Source organism: Penicillium soppii (assembly GCF_028829465.1).
Source record: "Penicillium soppii strain IBT 18220 chromosome Unknown utg000007l, whole genome shotgun sequence".
NCBI lineage: Eukaryota > Fungi > Ascomycota > Eurotiomycetes > Eurotiales > Aspergillaceae > Penicillium > Penicillium soppii.
Window position 1 is genome coordinate 974,782 of NW_026643237.1, and position 23,210 is coordinate 997,991.

General features: G+C 48.4%; 13 protein-coding genes across 13 annotated transcripts; 6 read left to right on the forward strand and 7 right to left on the reverse strand.

Moving 5' to 3' along the window:
- Positions 1-117: 117 nt before the first annotated feature.
- Positions 118-551, forward strand: N7529_009632 (signal peptidase complex subunit 1; the record flags this gene model as incomplete). Its single annotated transcript, XM_057245159.1, has 3 exons — positions 118-165; positions 244-303; positions 360-551. The coding sequence occupies 3 exons, from the start codon at positions 118-120 to the stop codon at positions 549-551; spliced, it is 300 nt and encodes a 99-aa protein (XP_057093422.1).
- Positions 552-762: 211 nt separating this feature from the next.
- On the reverse strand, positions 763-1,270 carry N7529_009633 (SCF ubiquitin ligase complex subunit HRT1; the record flags this gene model as incomplete). The annotated part of the gene is made up of 4 exons (XM_057245160.1): positions 763-861; positions 921-991; positions 1,041-1,119; positions 1,175-1,270. 4 exons carry the CDS (start codon positions 1,268-1,270, stop codon positions 763-765), a joined length of 345 nt encoding a protein of 114 aa, XP_057093423.1.
- Positions 1,271-2,013: 743 nt separating this feature from the next.
- On the forward strand, positions 2,014-3,375 carry N7529_009634 (uncharacterized protein; the record flags this gene model as incomplete). Its single annotated transcript, XM_057245161.1, has 1 exon — positions 2,014-3,375. The coding sequence occupies one exon, from the start codon at positions 2,014-2,016 to the stop codon at positions 3,373-3,375; it is 1,362 nt and encodes a 453-aa protein (XP_057093424.1).
- Positions 3,376-5,601: 2,226 nt separating this feature from the next.
- Positions 5,602-7,134, forward strand: N7529_009635 (SMI1/KNR4 family protein; the record flags this gene model as incomplete). Its single annotated transcript, XM_057245162.1, has 1 exon — positions 5,602-7,134. One exon carries the CDS (start codon positions 5,602-5,604, stop codon positions 7,132-7,134), a length of 1,533 nt encoding a protein of 510 aa, XP_057093425.1.
- A 341-nt stretch (positions 7,135-7,475) lies between these two features.
- N7529_009636 (uncharacterized protein) lies at positions 7,476-8,147 on the reverse strand (the record flags this gene model as incomplete). The annotated part of the gene is made up of 1 exon (XM_057245163.1): positions 7,476-8,147. The coding sequence occupies one exon, from the start codon at positions 8,145-8,147 to the stop codon at positions 7,476-7,478; it is 672 nt and encodes a 223-aa protein (XP_057093426.1).
- Positions 8,148-9,347: 1,200 nt separating this feature from the next.
- Positions 9,348-10,654, forward strand: gmtA (GDP-mannose transporter; the record flags this gene model as incomplete). The annotated part of the gene is made up of 4 exons (XM_057245164.1): positions 9,348-9,593; positions 9,648-9,735; positions 9,799-10,170; positions 10,221-10,654. 4 exons carry the CDS (start codon positions 9,348-9,350, stop codon positions 10,652-10,654), a joined length of 1,140 nt encoding a protein of 379 aa, XP_057093427.1.
- Positions 10,655-11,299: 645 nt separating this feature from the next.
- N7529_009638 (25S rRNA (uracil2634-N3)-methyltransferase) lies at positions 11,300-12,671 on the forward strand (the record flags this gene model as incomplete). Its single annotated transcript, XM_057245165.1, has 2 exons — positions 11,300-11,516; positions 11,779-12,671. The coding sequence occupies 2 exons, from the start codon at positions 11,300-11,302 to the stop codon at positions 12,669-12,671; spliced, it is 1,110 nt and encodes a 369-aa protein (XP_057093428.1).
- Positions 12,672-12,739: 68 nt separating this feature from the next.
- N7529_009639 (FYV10 family protein) lies at positions 12,740-14,121 on the reverse strand (the record flags this gene model as incomplete). Its single annotated transcript, XM_057245166.1, has 3 exons — positions 12,740-13,171; positions 13,227-14,012; positions 14,071-14,121. The coding sequence occupies 3 exons, from the start codon at positions 14,119-14,121 to the stop codon at positions 12,740-12,742; spliced, it is 1,269 nt and encodes a 422-aa protein (XP_057093429.1).
- Positions 14,122-14,597: 476 nt separating this feature from the next.
- Positions 14,598-16,202, reverse strand: cbf5 (pseudouridine synthase CBF5; the record flags this gene model as incomplete). The annotated part of the gene is made up of 4 exons (XM_057245167.1): positions 14,598-15,118; positions 15,180-15,811; positions 15,878-16,035; positions 16,086-16,202. 4 exons carry the CDS (start codon positions 16,200-16,202, stop codon positions 14,598-14,600), a joined length of 1,428 nt encoding a protein of 475 aa, XP_057093430.1.
- A 457-nt stretch (positions 16,203-16,659) lies between these two features.
- On the reverse strand, positions 16,660-17,079 carry N7529_009641 (uncharacterized protein; the record flags this gene model as incomplete). The annotated part of the gene is made up of 1 exon (XM_057245168.1): positions 16,660-17,079. The coding sequence occupies one exon, from the start codon at positions 17,077-17,079 to the stop codon at positions 16,660-16,662; it is 420 nt and encodes a 139-aa protein (XP_057093431.1).
- Positions 17,080-18,661: 1,582 nt separating this feature from the next.
- N7529_009642 (uncharacterized protein) lies at positions 18,662-19,372 on the reverse strand (the record flags this gene model as incomplete). The annotated part of the gene is made up of 1 exon (XM_057245169.1): positions 18,662-19,372. One exon carries the CDS (start codon positions 19,370-19,372, stop codon positions 18,662-18,664), a length of 711 nt encoding a protein of 236 aa, XP_057093432.1.
- A 246-nt stretch (positions 19,373-19,618) lies between these two features.
- N7529_009643 (prephenate dehydratase PHA2) lies at positions 19,619-20,607 on the forward strand (the record flags this gene model as incomplete). Its single annotated transcript, XM_057245170.1, has 2 exons — positions 19,619-19,669; positions 19,720-20,607. The coding sequence occupies 2 exons, from the start codon at positions 19,619-19,621 to the stop codon at positions 20,605-20,607; spliced, it is 939 nt and encodes a 312-aa protein (XP_057093433.1).
- A 310-nt stretch (positions 20,608-20,917) lies between these two features.
- N7529_009644 (translation termination factor eRF1) lies at positions 20,918-22,823 on the reverse strand (the record flags this gene model as incomplete). The annotated part of the gene is made up of 6 exons (XM_057245171.1): positions 20,918-21,063; positions 21,117-21,266; positions 21,345-22,104; positions 22,158-22,529; positions 22,592-22,641; positions 22,703-22,823. The coding sequence occupies 6 exons, from the start codon at positions 22,821-22,823 to the stop codon at positions 20,918-20,920; spliced, it is 1,599 nt and encodes a 532-aa protein (XP_057093434.1).
- Between the last annotated feature and the right edge of the window lie 387 nt (positions 22,824-23,210).

The following is a 23,210-nucleotide window of genomic DNA, read 5'->3' on the forward strand; positions in this document are numbered from 1 at the left end:
GATTCATTACAATGTGGAGAGGGCGGTGATTACAGGCAGAATGACAGGACACCATTGCGATAAGCTGATCAAGGGCCGTCTGGACTCAACTTAGCCTTGAATACCCATAACTTCACAATGGATGAAATACTCGCACCTATCCAAGATGCCTTTGAGGGTCAAATTGTATGTTCTTTGCTTACATCGTCAACATCCATTGGCATTCCCTTAATCCCGGGAACAAGCTAACATGTTGATAAACAGGACTTCCACGGCCAGCGCCTGGCAGAGCTCCTTTCTACCATTCTATTGATTATCTCAGGAGTGAGTAAAGAAATCATCCATTTTCACTACTGAAGCTAACCACTGTATCTCCCTAGGCTGCCAGTTTCCTCGTCGGATACATCTACAAAGACATTCACCTTACACTATGGACCGGATTGGCGGGCACATTATTCACAGCATTGGTGGTCGTCCCACCGTGGCCGGTCTACAACCGCAACCCAGAGAAATGGCTAGGGTCAGCGAAAGCAAATCCTGGAATAACCGTGGACGGAGTAAAGGTGCAATGAGCTTTGGGAACGGGCGAATAATAAACGGATGGATCAATTGCTCTGCGCTACGGAGACCCAATAAGCTAGAGCCGAAAGTTGAGTAAGAATCAACTACTGCCAATCCGTGCAACATTCTCGTGGAGCGGGGAAAACATTCATAGTGGCTTCAGCCAGATATCGTAAATTGTATCGTGTAGTGTAAGAAAATAAAAAAACGGCATCCACCTCTTTACCGGCCGTACTTCTGGAACTCCCAGTCTCGGTTGTCCAGTGGGCAGACTTGGCGGGTTTTCAGCCATCTCGATATGCAGTGGAAGTGGAATGCGTGCTGGGAAGATGTTAGTCGTGCGTCATGGTATGGATTTGGGGAGGGGGAGGGGTCCTCACGTTGCAAATACCCCAGGCTACAGTACACTCTTCAGTTGTTGATGAGCCTTGGTTAGCCTGACATTCGATGCCTATGCTGGAGGTTAGCTTGGGACACAGTGTTGGAGGGATTGCACATACACAGGTCCATGATGTGATTTCGGCAAATGGCACAGTTGTCAACGACAATGTCCCAGGCCCAAAGGGCAACGGCGTTCCACTTTGACTCAGTTCAGTACTGTTTCTCAATTTGTTGATGTTGGATTATAGGGTACCTTCTTGACCTCAAACTTCTTCTTGTCGCTGCTATCGCCTTTCGCGACAGCCTTTCCCTTCGAGCCGGCGGCTTCTTTCATCTCCACGTCCGCCATTTTGAGGTTTGTAGACTGGGGTTGGAGGGGTCTGGAACGCTTTGCAGGTAAAGGGTAGCTAAGGTGGGGTGTGTTATTGCGCGGGTGAAATTGGTGACTGACGTAAGTAAGTGAGGCTCCGTTCGATTTAGAGGCGGTGATAACAGGATGAAGTGCAGCGATATAGTGATTAGAGTATTTCTCAAATTGAAATCATACCTTTAAAAAAACCGTCTCAAGGTACTCAACTCATATGACACTGACCAGCAGTTGATCTTCTGTTTGACTCTGTTTGGCTCTGTTCGGTTTATCGTGAGGTGACTGGAGCAAGTGGCGTATTAGTCATCTCCGAGATATCCCCTCCCGGTTGTCTGCATTCAATTGTCTTTCTCTTCCAACAACCATGATTCAATATTTCTTTCTTCGTTTGTCCTCTTTAGAGATGATTTCACCAGCTTCTTGACCTTTTCGTTTTCACTCTTCTAATCCTAGACACGAACGTTTCAGCGAAGCGTCTATCCTTTTTTTGTCGAAGTGATAACTCAACTTGCGACCTCACTTTACCCTGTTGATACACGTCACTTTCCCAGCTTCGTTGCCGTATCTTAATATTGTCGACACCTGCTGAGCAGTGATCTGACTGACTTTTTGCTGTGATCTCTTGAACTTCATACATCTCTGCCGTTTATTGCTTCGTCTATAGCGTTGCTTTCTGATTTCCCTCTACAACTACGGCTGCCTATTTTTCAAGCCAACTAGTCGACATGTCGACTCAATCTCCTCATCCTCCGACCCCTAAGGGCTCTCGTAACAACCGTCGGCCTCAGAAGAAGACCATGACCCCGCAAGCTCAGAAACCTGGTCTCCTCTCCACACCTCCGTCATCTCCGCCTGGCAACATGAGTCCAGCAATCCAGGCTGTTCCGTCTAATAACTCCACGAATAAGCAGTCTCAGCAGACTTCGCGGTCAATGAAGAAATCGAGAGACAACAGAGCTTCACCTGCCACACACAATGGATATTACAGCAATGGACACCAAAACAATGGGTACGCGAACGGATACCAGAACGGATACAGAAACGCACCAAACCATGCCAGTGTGACTTCTCCACAGATGAAGGAAAGCGCCGCCTATGCAGGACCAACCTTCCATGCATCGCCTGCGCCCTCGTCTCTACCGATGCCCAAGTTCCTTCCAAAGTCTGCCCCGGATGCAGATCTGGTTCCACCCCTTGAAACAGACAGCGATAGTGCCGATCTTTCACCGTCGGAACAAGAGACAACTCCCTCGAGGCGTCGCAGTCGCATTTCAAATGTGAACCAAGAGCCCCAGCCCACCACCGCCCTTGACTTTATGTTCCAGGCCGCTAAGAAAGCGAAAGAGCGTAATTCCACCAGCAGTACTGATGTGAGTCGGATCCGGTCACCCCAGACTGAACCAGTGGCACGCCACAATTCCGGCGGCATGGGAACTGTTGATATGGATAATTCGCGCTACTCACCTATCGGCCCCTCGTTCGCTACGTCCTATCAGGACCGCATGGCGGCACTGCGCCCGTCCAGCGTGCCTCAATCTACTGAAATCAGCGATGCCGAGCGCAAAGCGAAGACCGAACAGCTGAAGGATTTACTGCTCAACCCACGTCCTCAAAAGCCACCCTCTGCGGCTCCTTATTCGCCAGGTAACGCTGGGGGCTTTGGGAACTTCGAACCGCGTCAGCCCGGAAGTTTTGACAGGCACTCGCCAAATTTTCCACCGTTCGCGACGCCAAGTCGAGCTTCGTCTGGTCCTCCTATGGCACATCATAGTAACCCCTTTGGTAACCCACCACCTCAATCGAACCCTCACCTTCGGAACCCGCACCTTTTTGCGAAGCCCGGCTCGCCACTGCGTGAGGTCAACCCGGCTCCATATCAATTCCCAAGCCGAGGCACTGTCTCGAACGGATCATCCCCGGGTCCTTATCACCAGTACAGGCAGAGCCCGAATCCTCTGTATCCGGGACCTGCTTTCCATTCCACAAATTCACCCTCGCCTTTGCCTTCTCGGTCCATGGACACCCAGCAGATTGAGAACGACATTCGACGTGTTCTGAAGCTTGATGCTTCCACGACATTTGCTTAGTGCCTACACGACTTTCAGACAAGCTCCAATGTGATGTTGGCTATCTTCTCTTTTTTTGATCTTATTTTTCTTTTTGTTTTGATTTCGTTCTTGGCAAATGTTTTTTTCTCTTTTCTTACCTGCCTACTTCTCTTTCTTGACGTTCTTATCTTTACTTCCTCTTACGTCTTTAAACTCTTTCTGTTCCCTTGAATTCTTCCTATTTTTATTTCTTTCCGTTGATTTGCATTGTTATGGGCATCCTTGACTGGTCTAAGGTCCCTCGGTGGGTTTTTTTTTGGTGCATGGTGTTTCTTTCCGTGAGTCTCTCGCGGTAATGTTTACCATGATGATGATACACAGCACTGGCTGCTCGCGGTACATTGATGAGGCGGTGATTTTACCTAATCTTCCATCGTTCGGCGTCGTGATTCTTCCAGTGTTATGTCGCACCTGGTTTGGTGGACACTCAGGCCGAGGATGGCTACGATATGCATACGCTTTGCATTGTTTGGTTTTTGCATTTCTTTCTTTTTCTTGTTTTGTTTCTTTTTTTCTTCCTTGTTAAATCCCACTCTTTTCGCTTTTCTTATCTGTTCGGTCGAACTAGCGGTCAACTCGGATTGACTGATTTTTCGTATCTTTGCGTCCACTGCCCTTGGGGGTTTTTTATCTGGCTTGTACAGTCCGGTGTGCTCTCACGCCTATCGTTCGTTTAAACACCCACAAGTCGGGTTTTCCCATCTCGATATCTCTATCTCAAGCTTCTTGCACGTGTTCAAATATGTAGTGTCTAAGGGTCAAGAATGACCACAACGCTGTACGTTGTACCTTGGTAGTACGCTATGTTAAGACATGGATCATCTGTAGTTCCGAGGCCAAGTTACACATACTCCATACATACTATCCCATATGAAGTATAAGTTCAAGATGGAATGATGCCAAGACCGGCGAGCCACTCGATGGGGCGAATCAAAGACCATACTAGTTGGGAGAGTCCACTCTTGAAGGATACAATATTTTATGGTCGCGCTGATCCCAATGTCCAGGGTCCTTCACACTAGTCTCTCAATATCTGAGTTTTAGAGGTTGAAAGGTTTAGTAAGGAATTCTCTCCAGGACCGTATTTTATAAGAACGTTACGGAGTACGGAGTATGTAGTACTCAGATAGGATGTTCTATTTTTGGCTCTATAAACGTTTCCCCCTGATAACTAACTATACTCCGTACTAACTACTAATACATTGGTTGCTACTTGAATTTGAGATCCACTCTCATGCTGGCTAATTTTACACAATTATTATATTTAAAAATTCCAGAAGATAGTTAGAGGAGATAGGGGAAAGGAGAACTCCGAAACTGCCACATATACGGAGTATATTTCCATAACTAAGTATACTACGTACGTACATACGTGCATACGTCAACTAGTTACAGGTAATCATATCTGTCCCATAGAACTCGTATACGTCTATTCGGCAATTGGAGATCTACCAAAGAGTGTCTCGGACCTGATGAAGCTTAAATTAAACAGCCACCGTGGCGTAGAGGTTACATTAAAACAATTTCCTTTTGAAGCCCTGTACACAAAGGGATCGAGGTACTAATGCCTATATCCGTATGTTTCTTTGTATTTCCACAGAATATACCAAGATCCTTCTATTGTACAATAAACTGCAACGTAGTCATCGATTGTTGCAAGCAGTAATACATACGTGAGCATTCAAGCTCATGGGGCATCGACATCATAGTTGTTGATCTGCATAACTTGTTACGCTGAATGCGGCCAGGGGTTTTGATGGAAATAGAAGAACCACCATATCATAACAAGTCAAGTGAACCCTTTTAAAATCTTGATATCCTCTCTTTTCACTGTTTTCTCCGTTTTATCAAATCAAATCCACTACAAAAAGGAGAAGAAATTGATTCCAGAACAGACAACGTATAGGAAAAAAGGAAGAAAATCCCCACCATTTCGTCTCCAAGGCGTCTCTCCTTCCTTACCTAATTGAACGGAATTCTGGAACTTCGCCCCTACCATCTTTTCTGAACTTCCAATCTCTGCTTTCCGATCAAAATCCGACTGTGTCGGATCAACTGTTCTAGTCAATGATCTTTTCACTACTGATTTTTTGAATTATTGACAACCATGGCGAACTTGTTGGTCCCCCCCCTAGTCTCTCTCCTCCTCGAACGCAAACTGACAGATGCAGGATTTCTTCATCATGGCGCTCGTTTTGGCATACCATGACATCCTATGACCGTCATGCCTCCCACGATTCTCCATACCGTACTGGAAAACACGTCCCGCTCAGTCAAAGCCGCCACGAGCCACTCACATCGATCGCAACCAGCGCAATCGAATCGCGACCGGACCTCTCCAACCCCTACGATGACGAGCCAACAAAAGGATCCGCTAATTCACAAGCAACCGAGTGGACTGGTTCACCCGATGACGTGGACTCTCCAAGTCGCCCTTACTCGCCCGGAATGAGGTCGGTCGCATCTCAAAAGAGACGGTCAAACGACCAGGGTGAAGGCCCACCAGAGATCCAGATGCAGAGTTTCCACGATGGAGCACCACCACCGCCCCCCGTGGCTCACTCTTGGAGGAAGATCGAGCGCTGGTTAGAACAGAATTATGAGGAACTCCTTGACCAGCTCGGTGAAGGGTGTACCCAGAACGACATTAACGAATTGGAGCATGAGCTAGATTGCAGTCTCCCCTTGGAGTTGCGAGAATCCTTGATGCACCACGACGGCCAGGAACGTGGCGGTCTGCCTACCGGTGTTCTCTTCAGTGCCATGCTTCTGGACTGCGAGGAGATCGTTCAAGAATGGCGGAACTGGAAGATCGTCAACGAAGAATATTTCGGTTCCTCGACTTATATGCAAAATCCCGTGTCCAGCTCTGCAGCAAGCTCCTCGGCCGCTCCCCAGCAAACTTCCACCACGTGGCGCTCAGAACTGCTCGATCGTCAAGACTCTCAGCCGCCTGGGGCCGTCCAAAAAGCTTACGCACACCCCGCGTGGATCCCCCTCGCCCGCGACTGGGGTGGTAACCACCTCGCCATTGATCTGGCGCCCGGCCCCGCCGGAAAATGGGGCCAGGTGATTATCTTCGGTCGTGATTACGACTGCAAATATGTCGTGGCCCGGTCTTGGGCTGCTTTCCTCGCTACTTTCGCCGAGGACCTGTGCAGTGGCAAGGTCATTGTCGACGAGGAGACGAATGAGCTGAAACTGAAGGAGTTCAAGTCCCAGAATGTCGAACCCCCTTACCTGGAAATTCTGCGCTGGAGGACGGATCAGAAGTACGGCCGCCGGGCGCCCCGACGGAAGGGCCCTGCCAACGGTCTGGGTGTGAATGCTTCCGGAAACCGGTCCAGTAGTCGGGAATCGCCCTACGGCAGCCCGACCCGAGCTGAAGAGCGTGGCCGCTCACCACACCGATTCTCCAAGGGCGGAAACGCCCAGAGCCCCAAGACGCCATTCGGCATGTCTAGCCCTCTTGCTCGTGTGACGGAAGAAACCACAAGTCCCATCGTCACCGCAGGACCTGCGATCTCTGAAGACCCCAAAGAAAACGGAAAGGAGCCTCAGAGTGACGATCTGATGGAGGTTGCCACGCCGCAAATCTCTAACAAGGAGAATGAAGGGTTCCCCAAGCCCAACGAACTCAAGGAAACCGACAAGGCAGATAAGACAGAGAAATCCGACGCGGAATCCTCTGTCATGGATTCAGAGGTCCTTGGTGAAATGAAGAACGTGGCTATTTGAGATATCCCGTTTTTCCATGATATGGATGACCCTCTGCTTCCGTGTATAGAATTCCCCCTTTCTGGCTTGACGGCATTTGTTGTAATTCTAGGCTGCCTGCGTTCTGTTTTGCTTTGAAATGGTTCTCCATTGATATTTTGCCTGTAATTCTATGATGACAGTGCTTTTTTTTAGTGTCTTCTGGCTACAATCCATTTACATTGATCCTCTAGTCATCAGGTCTTCATGTAGAAGTCTAGGATGTATGTATGGCATTGTTATGCTGCTGACCATCTCCATCGAAGTCGAAATCGATATTAACAAAAGGATCCTCAAACAGATCCATGGATATCTTAAATACATTAATCCCAATCGCCATCATCATCATCACCTCGGTTTCTCACCCGAGGATTCGCACTGCGAATCCCCCTCTTCCTGATTCCCCTCCTCCCACTCTCCTCATCACTCTCCTCCCTCAGATCATCATCATCATCCCCACCTCCAATCTTAATACCCGCCAAAATCCCCTTCATCATCAACCTCCTCTCCAAAACCCGAACATCAAAGTTTTCAACCCCATCAAACCCCCTCGCCTCAAGTCCCTCAAATCCAAGCACTCGATCCACCCCCACCCCATCCTTAAATCCAATCACACAAGGCAGCACCCGAATTCCCAGCTTCTCTGCAATGAACGGTGTGTTGCGCACATCCACCCGCGCAAATGAGACCTCGAAATGCACGCTTGCCAGCTCTCCCAGCCGCATGTCCATCACCGCGCACCGCGCGAAGTCCGGGTGACTGAAGTGCACAAGACATTTGCTGCTGCGGGTTGTGAAGTCCAGCACGGATTGGTCGTTTGGGAGCGTGGGGTAGATGTCGTTGTGGAGGATGCTGGTGCCGCTGTCTTTGGTTGAGTGGTTATTTTTCGTCGCGGCTAGCTCGGCGTTTAGTTGGTTGATTCGCGCGTCGCGGTAGATTGTGTCGGATTCGGATTCTAGGGCGGCGAAGATGGCTTCGTCGTCGGAGTCAGCCATTGTGGTGGGGGTTTTGGTGGGTGGATGTTGTTCGGTGGATTGCTTTGATTTTCAGGGTGTTTGGTTTATTCCATTTGCTTTTTTGGGCCCTTTTCTTGGTTTGAGATTTTCAGGGTGAGTGTGTGGTTAGGAGTTGATGTCGGGAGAGCTCCACTGATATGGTTCGGTAGTTGGTGTCGCGTATGGGTTTTGGTCAATACACAACGCAACTTAGGGAGAGATTGATTTTGATTCAGGATTAGGAGATCAATTCTTTCTTTCGATGGATACAACTGCAATTATAGGTCTACACACAAAGTGAATGTTTACTTCCAATATTCCCAGACTTCCAGAAACGGTCATTGTACCATCTGCTGCCCTTGACCGCCTGCCTGTCTCCACCACCCCCCTTGCCCCTTAGGGTTTAGCGCTTATACTCGTTTGGGTTTAGCGCGGCTTCACCTATGTATCGGGCTCACATAATTACTATGTTACACATAGTTATATAGATCTGACGGATCCCGATAAAGGTCAATTAAGTGCCCAGTAGCAGATTTAAGTACACTATTGTAATAATTCTGTAGTTTCACCCCCATATATCTCATTCGAATCTAAAACTGATCCATCCTGTACTAGTACCAACATCTGGGACGCTAGATTTATCACAAGATAATCCTAGAGTTCCTGCAAAGATATTTTTGACCTATATAGAAGCGAGTGACTTATGATCCTTGAAGCTTTGTTAAGGTAGACTGTTATACTTCGTAAAATGTTTACCTGGGTAGTGCCTCTTAGGATAATCATAACGTTGTTTATAAACCTCAATATATCCTTAGGGTTTGAGTTAGATATTCAACCTCTAGGAGACACAATCAAATGTATCAATTGTATCTACTCAATTGATCCAATCATCATACATATAACTCTTTACTTCTTCTATAAAGAGTACACTGTGCAGTGAAGTGATTCGCTCTATAAATAACTGATTAGTCAGCACCCCTTAAACGCTTAGTCAAAATGTTTGCGGCCGCGAAATCTGTCAAATAATCTCCCTTGGCCCTTTTTCTTTGGTCCACTAGTTACAAGATTGATCAACTGGCTTTTTGACTCCAGATTCTTGTCATTGGGTACTATCTGTCTTTTCAGTTTCCCCTTACAATACCGACAACTCCCGATCCTCCCCTTATCTGCCCTCTCCTGGTTTACTCCTGAATATTCGCCATGGTCGAAGACAAGAAATCCGACTATACAGTCGAAATGTCCCAACTGGGCGAGGACTCAAAGAAGAAACAGTTCGAGGCTGCGCCGCCACCAAGTCCCTCCCCTCGCGCTGGACCCAGCTTGTCCAATAACCCCGCCCTTCCCGTGCTGGCATACTGTGGTTCGTCTATCATGATGACAGTCATGAACAAGTATGTTCTGTCGGGCTTGGACTTCAACTTGAACTTCCTCCTACTCTGTGTTCAGGTATGCTATGCTGTGACTCCAATTCAAGTCGGAGCAGATTGCTGATCTCTACAGTCTTTGGTCTGCATTGTGGCAATCCAAACGTGCAAGTCCATGGGCCTGATCACGTACCGTGATTTTAGCAGCGACGAGGCGAGAAAGTGTAAGTATATACATTCAGTTTCTCCAGATTCGAAGACGTGGTAACTAACAAGACTTTTTTTAGGGTTCCCAATTACGCTACTTCTGATCGGCATGATCTACACCGGCTCTAAGGCTCTCCAGTTCCTCTCCATTCCCGTTTACACTATCTTCAAGAACTTGACTATCATTCTCATTGCCTACGGAGAGGTCCTCTGGTTCGGTGGCTCTGTTACCAACCTAACCCTGTTCTCTTTTGGTCTTATGGTTTTCAGCTCCCTCATTGCCGCCTGGGCTGATATCAAGCACGCCGTCGAGAGCACCGGTGACACCTCCAGCAAGGTCTCGACTCTGAACGCAGGCTACGTCTGGATGCTTGTCAACTGCCTGTGCACCTCGTCTTACGTCCTGGGCATGCGCAAGCGCATCAAGTTGACCAACTTCAAGGACTTCGACAGTATGTTTCTCTTCCAGTCTGGTTCCAAATCTATACTTACATATTCCCAGCCATGTTCTACAACAATCTCTTGTCGATCCCTGTCCTGATTGTCCTGACCCTTCTCGTCGAGGACTGGTCCTCCGCCAACCTGGCCCGCAACTTCCCCGAAGCCAACCGCGACGGCATCTTCTTCGCGATGGTCCTCTCTGGCGCATCCTCCGTCTTCATCTCCTACACCTCCGCCTGGTGCGTGCGCACCACCTCCTCTACCACCTACTCCATGGTTGGTGCCCTGAACAAGCTCCCCATTGCCATTTCCGGCCTTGTCTTCTTTGACGCCCCGGTCACCTTCCCCAGTGTGTCCGCCATTGCTGTTGGTTTCGTGAGTGGCATTGTCTACGCCGTCGCAAAGATCAAGCAAAACTCCAAGCCCAGAACCGGTGTCCTGCCCGCGCCCGTCAGCGCCAGCAGCCAGAGTATGAGAGACTCGCTGCGCTCTTAGATCAAGAGTTTATGCATCTGACTGGTCAGCGCATTTCAAAAAATCCACCGTCCACGGTGTTTGCATGTGACATTATGATTCACGTTTCATTGCAGCCGAAATTGGTTGTCTGGTGCCGGGGGAACTGTCACTTTTGTCGGTGTTGGTGTTTTACTTCTTTTCCTTTTTCTTTTCTTCCCCTGTGCCTTACATCTATGGGAATCTCTGTGGGTTCCCTGGTTTTGGTCTGTAGTATGATTTAGTAATTCTCTTCCTTTCCCCCTTTTCCCCCGGCCATAGCATCTTGTCTGTCTTCGATGTATATAGCTATCCCCCTTGTCGCGCTCTGGTTTGCCAATAGAACGTGTCGTTTGACATCTAATATGAAAATTTGGAAATTTCTACACTGGTAGATTAAACATTGACAGTATTTGAATGCAAGACTATTTATCATATATGTCATATTCTCGACCTCTTAATATCAAATGGACACATAGCAGGCAGGAGACATACATATGTAGACAGGACGTTGTTGATATAGAGAATTCGGATCTTTGATTGGCCGAACTTGACCCGTGATTTTCACATCTTCAAACTTGCGCAACGACAACTGACACTCATGTGTTTTCTATAGTTCAAATCATCAGACGCTTATTCTGATCGAAAATGCCACGCAACACCAAGAGAATAAAGGGTGCCGCTGCGCGCCCTAAGCCAGGCAAGCCATCTGGGCCTGCCAACCCATCCAAGGGCCAAGGCAAGGGCCAGCAAGGCCAGAATCAGAGCAACAATGGCAATGCACAGAAGAAGGGCCCTGTACAAGCAAATCAAAGACCCATTGTCCCATTTTTGAGGAAGGATCGAGTGCTCTTGATCGGTGAAGGTGAGATTTTCTTTGGTTTTTTTTTTCGCTGCCTTTTTATATATAAAAAAGAGCAAAATGGGAATATTCATGATAGTTTCACTGCTGTATCAGCAGTAGAATCCTACAATCCTACATGTTTTGATATTTTCATGTATTCGGTTTCGTTACTCATGCCCAGACCGGCCTGTTCATGATATATGGATCCCAACACCCTCTACCCAAGACAAAACATATCTCAACAAGATGAATCCTTCAAAAGAGCCATACTAACAAACCCCAGGAGACTTCTCATTCGCCCGCTCACTAGCAAAGCAATATAAATGCCGCAATCTCTGCGCAACAAGCTATGACTCCAAAGAAACACTCTACAACAAATACCCGCAAGTGGAAGAAAACCTGAAAACGATCCTGGCCTCAAATCCCAAACAAGAGCAGGACCGGCCCAAAGTCCTCTTTTCCGTGGACGCACGCAAACTCGGCACCCAAACCGGCGGCGGCAAAGAACTCCTCCGCGGTTTCACGCGCCGCGAGCGCAAAAGACCGGCCTGGTTCAACCCTTCCACTCCAGATGAACCGTACCAGCCTGGCGGGGCGTGGGATGTGATCTGTTTCAATTTCCCGCATGTGGGCGGGCTCTCGACGGATGTTAATCGGCAGGTAAGGGCGAATCAGGAATTGCTGGTTGCTTTCTTCAAGGCTTGTGTGCCGCTTGTTTCGAAGCCGCCGCCTTTGATGGATGCCGACGAGGGGGAGTATGAGTATGAAGATGGGGAGGGGAGTGATGATGATGAAGACGAGGAAGAAGAAGAAGACGATGGTGAAGGTGAAGAGGGCGAAGCCAAAGATGATGCAACCACGGGTAAAGGGGTGCGTACTGGTGCTGGCCAGATACTTGTTACGTTGTTCGAGGGAGAACCTTATACGCTTTGGAACATCAAGGATCTGGCGAGGCATGCGGGGTTGGTTGTTGTAACTAGTTTCCGATTTCCGTGGAGTTCTTACGAAGGGTATTCGCATGCACGGACGGTAGGACATATTGAGGGGAAGGATGGGGAGAGAGCTGGCTGGAAGGGGGAGGATCGGGAGGCGAGGATGTATGTATTTGAGGTGAAACCGAAGGAGAAGAAGAGTGGGAAGAAGAGAAATCGGGATGATTCTAGTGATAGTGAGTAGGGGGTATCAACTTCAATTCAAACAGCTTGATATAACTATGTGTGGACTTTGATCCTCTACATAACGGTTTACATGATGTAGACTTTCTTCATTTCGCCTTCACTGAAGATCTCGCCCGTTGTTGGGTCTTTGACCTTGCCTGTTTCGATGGTCCCGATCTTCATGCTGTTTTCGATCAGTCGGTGCTTTCCATAGACTCGGCCATTGGGTAAAACGATTGGATCGCTTTCTACATAACTCTTCGAGTGATGGGCGTATGGCATCTTGCGGGCGAGATCGTTCAGCTCAGTTGAGCAAATCGGACACACAGAGGTCGAAGTTGACTGTGAGTTGGAACTGGATGATGTGTATGCTGAGTGACACAAGGGTGTTTTGAGTGCCGATAGTCCTGCTGAAAGTGCAATGTGCAATAATGGCTGTGACGGCAAGGAAAGCAGCTCATGATGAGTTTGCACAAAGAGATTCGAGAGATAAGTCCAGCGTTCCGGTGAGAAGAGAGACTGGAATATATCAACAAGAGACCTTTACCGGTCATGGGGCAATTGCTTATCTTACCTTGTAAGGCTCGGCTCTCGTGTCCTGCGTGAACACAAGCAATCCAGCAGCTCGCATTATCTCCATATTCTGAGATTGAGGATTTGATACAAGGTACTTCTTAGCATGTATAATCGCTTCAACCTTCTTGAATCTGTCTTGTGTCCGCACCATTTCGATGTACTGTTGCAGCCGAAGCTCAAATTCGAGATTATGCTTGGTCCGGTTAGTCCGAGATATCATGTCACGGAATTGGGATGAACTCACTTGACTCTTTTTCAAGGCTGCTTTATTCTCACCACACCACTGTAGAGCCTCCTTGGTTTCCCTCTTCCGTAGGCTCTCCACCACTCGTTGACACTGCGTGAATACACCGAGATCCACGAGATCCTCAATACCTCTCTCCTTTGCCAGTTTTTGCGCACTATCCGAGTAGCCTGACCGTAGCATATGGTCCACCAGTAATCGATCTAACCGCACCCTTGACCACTGGTCATACTTGACGTCCGCCAGACTCGGGATCTTGTGGAGGGTTTCCAGGTGTTGGATTCGTTTGCGGGATTGATTGTGAATTTTCTTCTCTTCCTCCTGCAAGCCTTCCATTTTCCGCTTCAGGCCTTGCATTCTAGAAATCATGGCATCGAGGGCGGCAAGTGTCTGATCCGGTGTTTGTGTGTTGGAGAGTGAGGCATTGGCGGTTTCTTTGAGTGTTGGGATGACATATTCTTTTTCTCGCTCGACGGCTCTTTGGACTGTTTTGAAGTTCCTGCGAGCGAGTTCGTGAGGTAGTCGAAGAAGTGGTTGGTCCTAACGAGGGTTGTCAGATCAATTCGTCATTGCATGCATTCTGTGCGGAGTAACTTACCAAGATGATGTGGCTCTCTGGGTTGAGCTTATTGGATGCTAATTCTGCCATGATAGCAATATGTGTTTGATCCCAGAATTAAAGACAATCTGAAGGATATATTTGAAGTAACCTAGGGGCTTCTAGGGACTGTAGGGACTGTAGGGATTGGGATTGTAGGAATTTGAGAACGGCGGGGGAATGCGATGCGGAGATGAGGTCACGAGGTCAAGCATGGACCAACTTCCATTTGCGAACATTCCACGAAAAGTCCATACATACAGGTACATATAGTTGTAGCATATAGTGCATACATACATATGTACGTATATGTACACACAACTATGTATAATTCTACAATATAAGTACCATTGAACTTCAAAGAATACATCGAATTATCTAGCGAATTTGAAAAATGAACGATGTAGATTCACAAGCAGGAAAAGCCTTCAATATGAAACTCTGGAATAGACTAACAAATTTCCCTTTTGACCCAAGACTCCGGAAATAGCAAAATATGGTACAGGAAAAGTCTTCCTGGAGTGCATTTAGTCGCTGTCGCTATCCTCCTGCTTGGACTTGCGGCGCTCCTTCTTCTCCTTCTTCTCCTTCTTCCTCTGCTTGCGCTCGGCCTTCTCCTCCGCAGTCTCGCCATCGTGCTTGCGCTTCTTGCTGTCGGTGTCCTCCTTCACGGGCTCGGCGGAAGACTCCTTGGTCTCCTCGGCCTCAACCTTGGCTGAGGGAGCGGCAACAGTTGTGTCCTCGCTGCCGAGAGGGGCGTTGAAGTCAGTGTACTCGCTCTTCCACTTAGCGGGAGTAGACTCGTTGGCGCGGCCGTACTTGTCAAGAGTACCGGCGGACTTCATCTTCTTCTTCTCAAGAGCAGTGGGGCCGAGTCCCCAGCGGCGAGGGTAGAGGTCACGCTCCATGATGCAACGCTTGACCTTGGCAACGACACCGTGGTCGCAGGTGGTGAGCTCAACGGTGGACATCTGAGCGATACCAATGGCGATGGCCTCACCCTTGGTGGTCATGAGGACAACCTCCTCGTGGCACTCAATGCCGGCCTCTGCAAGGGAATCAAAATTAGGGCGAGATTTTTCAACAAGAATAAAAGATTTTGTACATACCGTAGCGAAGAAGACCGGGGATCATCAGCTTGGCACCGTAGCAGACGGCGTTGACAGCGCTGTCCTTAACGACAATACGCTTGTAGCTGGTGAGCAGGGACTCCAGGGGGCTGATGACCTTGCGGAGGTAGGACTCGTCACGGTTGTTATCGTAGACCCACTGGGCGTCCATAACGTCGTGAAGAGTGACCATACCCTTGGACTCATCCATGGCACCGGAGCGGACACGGCGAAGTTCCTGCATGTGGGCGCCGACACCGAGGAGCAGACCCAAGTGGACACAGAGGGTACGGATGTAGGTACCAGCCTCACAGCTGACCCAGAAGACACCGAGGTGGCGCTCGTTGTCGAACTCATAGTTCTTGCTCTCGTGGATGGTACGGATACGGAGCTGACGCTTGACAGCGGAGATCAGAGGGGGGCGCTGGAAGAGAGCACCAGTGAGGGTCTCCAGAGCGCGGACGAACTGAGCCTCACCACCGGGGATCTTGTCGTGAAGGCGAATGACACAGACATACTCCTTACCGGCACCCTGCTGGGACTTAACCAGACGGGTGGCACGGTCAATGCAGACGATCAAACATCCGGTGACCTTGGGATCAAGGGTACCACTGTGACCGGTCTTCTCAGATCTGGAGGAAAATTAAGTTAGCATCACACGATTACGAATAGATCGGAGGAGATCGAGGGCGATTTACCTGAGGATACGCTTCATCCAAGCCACGACTTCGTGACTGGATGGGTTTGAGGGCTTGTCAAGGTTGATCACACCGGAGCTGATGTAGGACTTGAGGTCACGGCTCAGGGGGGGAAGAGCCAGCAGGGATGGGGGTGAAGTGACCGGTACGGACGAGCACTATGGAAAATTGTCAATGTCGGCTAGTCAAGAGCATGGAGTTTAGGGACAAGCGTACGCTTCTCATAGTTCTTCAGCAGAAGCGGCCAATCCGAAGTATCAACGGATGGAACGGACGCTTCAGGCTTGATGGCGTAGTCCATCTCCGAGGTCTTGACAACTGCCATTTTTATGGTTGACTTGGACAAGAATTGCGCGGTGAAGACCCCGAAGAAAAATGTCGAATGGAAATTTTGCGAGTGCGGCAGCTCTAGTGCCTAATCAGGTTTAGCGTCCGCATGACATCACGTGATACATGTCTGGTCTTTCTTCTCTCTTATTCTTATTGAGATCACCTTGATGTTCCTTATTTCTATTGATTTAAAATGTTGACTGAGATGAAACAAAGGACTGATTGTTTTGGATGCTAGATTGTGAATTGTCATGGGCAAGTAATCATTGAACAATTGGACTAATAATTTCTCAAAGGCATCTTTATACTTTACAAGAAGAGGTAAAAATAGGTAACAAGAGCGAAAATCATCACTACCTAGGTATATATGGTAAATAATTGTAGGCAAGACGAAGCGCATGCCCTAAAATCAGAACTCTGCGAATTTGCGGAAAGCATAATCAGAGATTGCTTCAACCGCCAAGTCTTCGACCAGCGCCTCTACCCTTCCAGGCATTCGAAGAAGCCCAGCCCCAGGATGATCCAGATGTCGAACCCGAAGGCTCAGATGATCTGACTGGGGGAACAGCCATTCCATACCCTCTGTTACCGCTATTCACACTATGACGTGTGAAGTATCTCTCCAGGAAACCTGGGACAGTGATGAAATTTCTTCCACCGCCATAGACCGGGTAGATATGTGTGAGAAAGTTGTAAAGATGGGCAGCGAGGATTCCCATGCTTTCCAACACAGCGCTGTACCATCCACCGAGAACCATCGTGACAAGGAGCATTGCATAAGGCAAGACAACGACAGGAATATCAATGACGAAGAACCTGGTTCGCTGTCCACGGTTGAGTTGGGAGTAGCTGTAGATGAAGGCCATAATCATGGCTGATTCGGTTAGTGAGGTCGAGTCGAACCGAAGACGGGATGCTTACGATGTGTGAAGATACTTCCTCCCAGATACCAACCTGCAGTGATCTTAGGAAAGTTAGCTTGGAGTAGACTACCGGGATAACAATAATGTAGAATGTGGATGGTATTGAAACGAATAGTAGATGTATATAGAAATGTAGGGCACCTCCGATACCGACGGATATAGAATCACGCCAGTGTCTCGAAAGAAATCCCACCGTTCCCACACCTGAGCAGCACCTGATTTTGCGAATGTAGTGGTGCCGCACGGATGCAGGGGTGTTCTCCCTCGCCGTCAGGAACCGCATTCAGCTAGATTTCGAAGCTGGGCGGGCAGTTATGGTGAGGGGATTGTAGCGCGAAAAAAAGAAAAGAAAAGAAAGAAAAGCAGACTCTACTGAGTCACTTACCGTCAGGTTGAAAGCTACAAACAACAGATAGATGAGAAATTCACCGGCAGCCATACTGTTCTCCACGGCACTGCCATATTTGTATACTACCGGGACATTAGCACGCTGATCAAGTCAGGCCAATGCAGCAAGGCATCATACTGAAGTAGAGATCAAAAATGAATTGCAGTTGTCCTGAGGTTAGTAGGAATGGCGTCACGAGCCGGTAGAGCTGTGGAGGCCATGCGACCAGCGAGCTTGGTATCCATAGTGCATAATAGTAGTCCAGTAAGCCGCCATGCATTAAAGCGGACTGAATCAGTGCCAAGGCTGTGAGGGTCCTGAATGACACGTCAGTTAAGAAGCTTGAGATCGGCGAAAGGATCATGCATACCTAGAGACCGGGGGAGCTGCCCAGAAGACATCCATCTTGATAATAAATAGATGCTGGTTAATTGATCACGGCAGGGATCATTACAGCTCGAGAGAGGAAAAAAGATAGCCGTGTGATGATGAAGAAGAAAGAGAAAGAGAAATGAAATGGAAAGGAAGAAAACGTGTGCAAAACTAGTCTTCGGTGGAGTTTCTCCGAGGTCCGTGATTACAGCATCGAGGTTCAGAAATATGAACTTCGACTTTCGACTCAATTCTGTGGATTCTGTTCTCAATTATTGGCACTTGTTACTATACATAACTTAACTATAGCTCTCATGATCGATGTGATTTGAAACATACTACAATATCGTATATTGTATATTATATGCAAACGGGTATCTTACTCTGACCTTGTTCGCGCAGTACCTCGAACAGCTAATCCTCCATCGGAACCTTCAATCCATACATCCCAAGCTCCATTGCCGTTCTTAGGCTTTCCACAGATTACCAACTCCTCTTCGACAAAGAGAGGCGCTAGATTCTTATATTCAATAGCACTGATGGACAGATTCAAATGACTCAGGTGGTGCCGCAACACACTTAACAGAAGCGTAATGGTCAATGGCCCATGCACCAACAGATTGCGGTATCCCTCCTGGTTCTGTGTATAGCCTTTGTCAAGATGAATAGAATGGGCATTGAAAGTCAGGGCTGAGAACCGGAATAACAGCGCTTTAGTAGGTACAAGGGCATGGCGGAATGTCGCGTTGGGGGGTGCTACGTCTTCCAAAGTCAGCTCTCCATATTACCAAGCCTAGAGGGTAGGATGTGCGCACGCTTGACAGTCCTGTCAGGCTTTCCAAATTGCGCCTTGTCAGCCTCGATCTGCGCGCTAGATTTCAGGCGCATGAAAATGAGGTCCCGGTTCTCAATAACCGATGCCTCCGCTGCATCTTCTTCATTCTCTGCCCATATCCGACCCCGGATCTGCTCTACTGTTTCCTGCTCAGATACGTTGCCAATGCGACGCTCGATAGTGACAATCACTTTTTCATCTCCTTCGCGGCCCTTGACTACCACATTGCGGATGGATTCTAAGCAGACTGCACGACTACCATCCAATGGAGGACTAGGTGCGGGGAATCTCAGATTCCCACCTGCCCAGAGACGTCGATTAAATGGCTCGCCTGGTGTATGTAGTGTATCTGTGCAGTCTGGAAGTAACTGGGACAAGGTCACCTGCGGCGGGAAGTAGATTAAGTGGTGACCGGCCGGTAATGGGGATGGGTTCTGTATTGAGGGGAGAATGGCATCATCGGAGGACGGAGAGTATGGTAGGAGATCACGGAGCGTCAAATTTAGGAGATGTGATGGCTGAGGGTATAGATAGTCGTAAGTCAACGGGAGGTTCCTTGTGGTCAATTCATCATGCAAACGCTCTGAAAGCGAAGAGTAGCTCCGATATGTGCGTGCTCTCAAAGAGAGCAAACGTAGAGTCTTCATAAGCAAAAGAGTGTGAAAGAGCAACAAGTTCGGTCGGAGCTTTCGAATCTATATCCCGCGTTTGACATGTTTGTCTGTCGCTCTTTTCCAATATCGGAATAGAGTCCACACCGCTCGGCAACTGAAGAGCTGAGAGAGGCTGATGTGGACATTAGAAGAAGCTAGTTGAACTAGTTGAGATTTAAGATCGATTAAATTCGATCTCTCCACAGGACACTTCGCACAAAGCTTTTTACCCCCTTTATCATGGCTTTGAAGGTAGCATTCCTAGGCCCATTGGCGTCTTTCTCCCACCAGGTAGCTCGAACCCCAATATGCAATGTAAAACAATTCTAATCCCTGAAAAGGCAGCTGCAGAATCCTTTGGTCGACTCTCAGCCGATCTGCAACCAAAAGCCTCCTTCAATGATGCTTTTGCTGAACTCCAAGAAAAAAAGGCAGACTACGCCGTGATCCCTTGCGAGAACTCAACAAATGGCTCCGTCGTCCAGACTCTAGATCTTCTGGCAGATCGTGACAATTTATATAAAGACGTGAAAGTCTGTGGTGAATATTACTTGACGGTGCACCACTGTTTGCTTGCGCGCAAGGGCACATATCCCAGCTGGGCGGATTATGATGGCTCGATAACCAAGCTTTACACGCACCCGCAAGCGTGGGGCCAGTGTGAAACATTCCTTGGGAAATACTTCAAGGGTGTCGAGAGACAGGACGTTTCGTCTACGTCTAAAGGTGCGGAAATCGTTTCCAAGGAGAGTTCTGAGCGCGGCGGTGCCATTGCTAGTCGCTTTGCCGCGGAGCATCATGGCACCGATATCTTGGTAGAAAACATTGAGGACCGGGCGGATAATACTACTCGGTTCTTAATTTTGAGAAATGTTCTCGTGGAGCGAACTGCTCAGCTTGAATTCGAGCAGTCGAATCCGCCCACAGAGGGCTCTGGTCTTGAGACTATGCACAAGACTTTGATTTCTTTCACAATCGACCATTCCTCTGCCGGTGCATTGGCCAATGCACTGCTCATCTTCAAGAATCATGGCTTGAACCTGACCAGTATCAACACAAGACCAAGCTTGAAGAAGCCTTGGCAATATATCTTCTTCGTCGAGTGTGGACGGACACTCTCAGAGGAGAACAAGGAGGCTGTTAACAAGGCTCTCGATGATTTGCGAAAAGTGACAGAGTCATGTAGAGATTTGGGTACTTGGAAAGACCAATTGAGTGTTGAAGCTTGAAATGGAGAGAGCCCGTTGGGGTTCCATTTTATGTGGATCGAAAGCGTAATGTCACATATTTTGAAAGATATTTTGGTCTACCTTGCGATTAGAAGAGAAGAACTACATCTACATCTACACCTATATGTACAAAGCGCACTCCGCACTCAGCAAACAAAGAAATTTAATAACATCTATATCAACAGGCAACCCTTCTGGGTATTCTTTTTTTTTCAAAATATAAGCAAATAACGAACGAAGTACTTGACAATGCCATTAGAGAATAAATGACAGAGATCGGCTGAGCAATATCAATCCAACGCCGTCCGGCTTACATGTGGTAAGCGGTGCAAGCAGTGGTGGATGACCAAATGTTGCAGAGAACCGCATCCAACCATTCAAATTGCAATTTAAACCTCATCTTCATCTCAGACACTGAGGTAACCTCAGCGAACATTTCATGGAGCTTGGATGACCCTATGGTTAATAGTTAGTATGTCTCAAGTGCTAGAAGACATTGTAGAGCTTACCTCTGAGCAGCTTCACGGAGCTTGGACCAGGCCTGGTTTGATTATCCTTCACGGATGCCTTGGTTCCATCACGGGAGCCGCCTTCGTTGTCCACGGGGCGAGCCGTCAAAAGACTCGACGCGGGAGCTTCTGGCCGTTCATCCTCGCTCTCTGCGAGGGGGCAATACCGTCAATCTGCGATAGTTAGATACAATCACAGATAGAATGGGAGTACAAAGAGAAACATACCGTCGTAGAACTCATCTTCATCGCTGTAGTCGGCAAGTTGTTCAAAGTTGACCTTGTATCGGAGAATAGCACCGATACCACCGAATCCCTTTACGAACTGGTTTCCTTCACCGGATCGATCAGACACAAACTCCAGGTTGGCACCGAAGTCCTTGTAGGCCTCGGCAAGCCACTCGAGGAAGGAGCCTGACTCGATAACCTCCATCTCCAATCCAGTCTCCTTGTCTTGGAAGATCTCACGGTTGTTGGCTTCCTGGGCCTTGGTAGTGTTGGCAATGACAATGTTACCCTCTGAGTCCTTCATAGTCCATCGGGTGACCTCCAAATTCTCGTGCACGATCAAGATCTCAGCAGCACCAAGTTCCAGTGCCTTGAGGGTATCTTCAATACCATAGCAGACCCTGCCGGTGTCTTGGCTAATCTCCTGGAAGTACTGGCCGATAAGCTTCTTCTCCTGGACGAACTTGACGTTGCTCAGGGTCTCGCCAGCCAATTCAATGGCCTGGTTGAAACCGTTCTCACCGCCGTAGGAAACGTCGACAATCTTGATGACCTTAGACTGCAGACGACCGTCGAATAGGTCGGATTGGTTGAGGTCGTTCTTAAAATCGGCGGAACCAGCCAGAACAAGACCAGCGACGTTGACCTTATCGTTGGTGATGTAGTTCTGAACTGCCAATTCGGCAATCTTGCGGACGTAGTTGTGACGTTTTTCCTCACGCAGACGCGAGAAACGCAGGGCGGATTGACCACCACGTCCCTGGAAAATATCAGTATAAATCGACGTTGTACTCAAGCAGTAGGGTTACTCACGTGTTTCTTAGGCAGATCGACGGATAGACGCTGAATGATCTCACGAGTGTTACCACTGAGAGTACCGAACAGGGTACCGTTACCGTCCATGACAATGAAACCAAACTTTTGGTCGGCCTCGAGCAGTTCGCTCAATGCTTCGGTGTGGAACTTGTTGTCACAAAGGTAGAGTGAAGTGTTGATTGGCTTGAAAGGCTCGAAATCAATGTTAATCTTGCGCTCCTTTCCTTCTGAGGTGATAATTTCACCACAGTACACGACCAGTCCATTGGGGGGGACCTTGTTGTAGAGCTTGAGACGCTGCTGGGTGGAGGTAATAGCCGACAGCACGGAGAGACGGTTCACACGCGACTTAATGTTGGAGGCAGTACCCTGATTGTGCGATTAGACGGGGGTCGGCGCACAAAGGTGGAGGGGAAGTGGGCTCAACGTACATACTCTTCAGCCAACATCTTGGCTGCTCTGCTAATCTGATCCTTGGGGGCTAAATTTACATGTCAGCAGTGGTAAAGAGTGACGGAGGAGGGGAGGGTCAAGCGACGTACGGATGATCAGCGAGATCATGGAAGTTCCATTTCCACGGGCAGCTTCAAGACGCTTGATCAGCTTCTTGACCTTCCAGATCTCGATATTCTTCTCAGCTTCGTTCGGCTGAGGGGCGCTCATCTTGGGCGAGGCGACAATGGATCAGGGGGAAGATTATCGGAGGCCCTGCGCCTGAAGACTCGGTCAGTAATTGGGACGGGTACGGGGAACAAAGATTTGGGCTTGCCTGTTATGCTAAGAACGGTCAGTATATGTGAGGGAAAAAGTACAAAAAAGGGTAGCCAGTAATTTTTAGATTCAAACAAAAACTCCGCGACATAGAATATACATACCTTGACAATATGACGTTCAAACAGTAAATTTGCTCGTGGGGTGGGAAGTACTCAAGTTTGTTCGAGGGGTCGGCTGGCGATGCTGAGGTAAGCCAGGGCTTCCCGTGACGTATCTGGTACTTCTCTGGTTATGATTCAATGCCGGGTCTTCAGGTACCGGGTACATATCTATTTT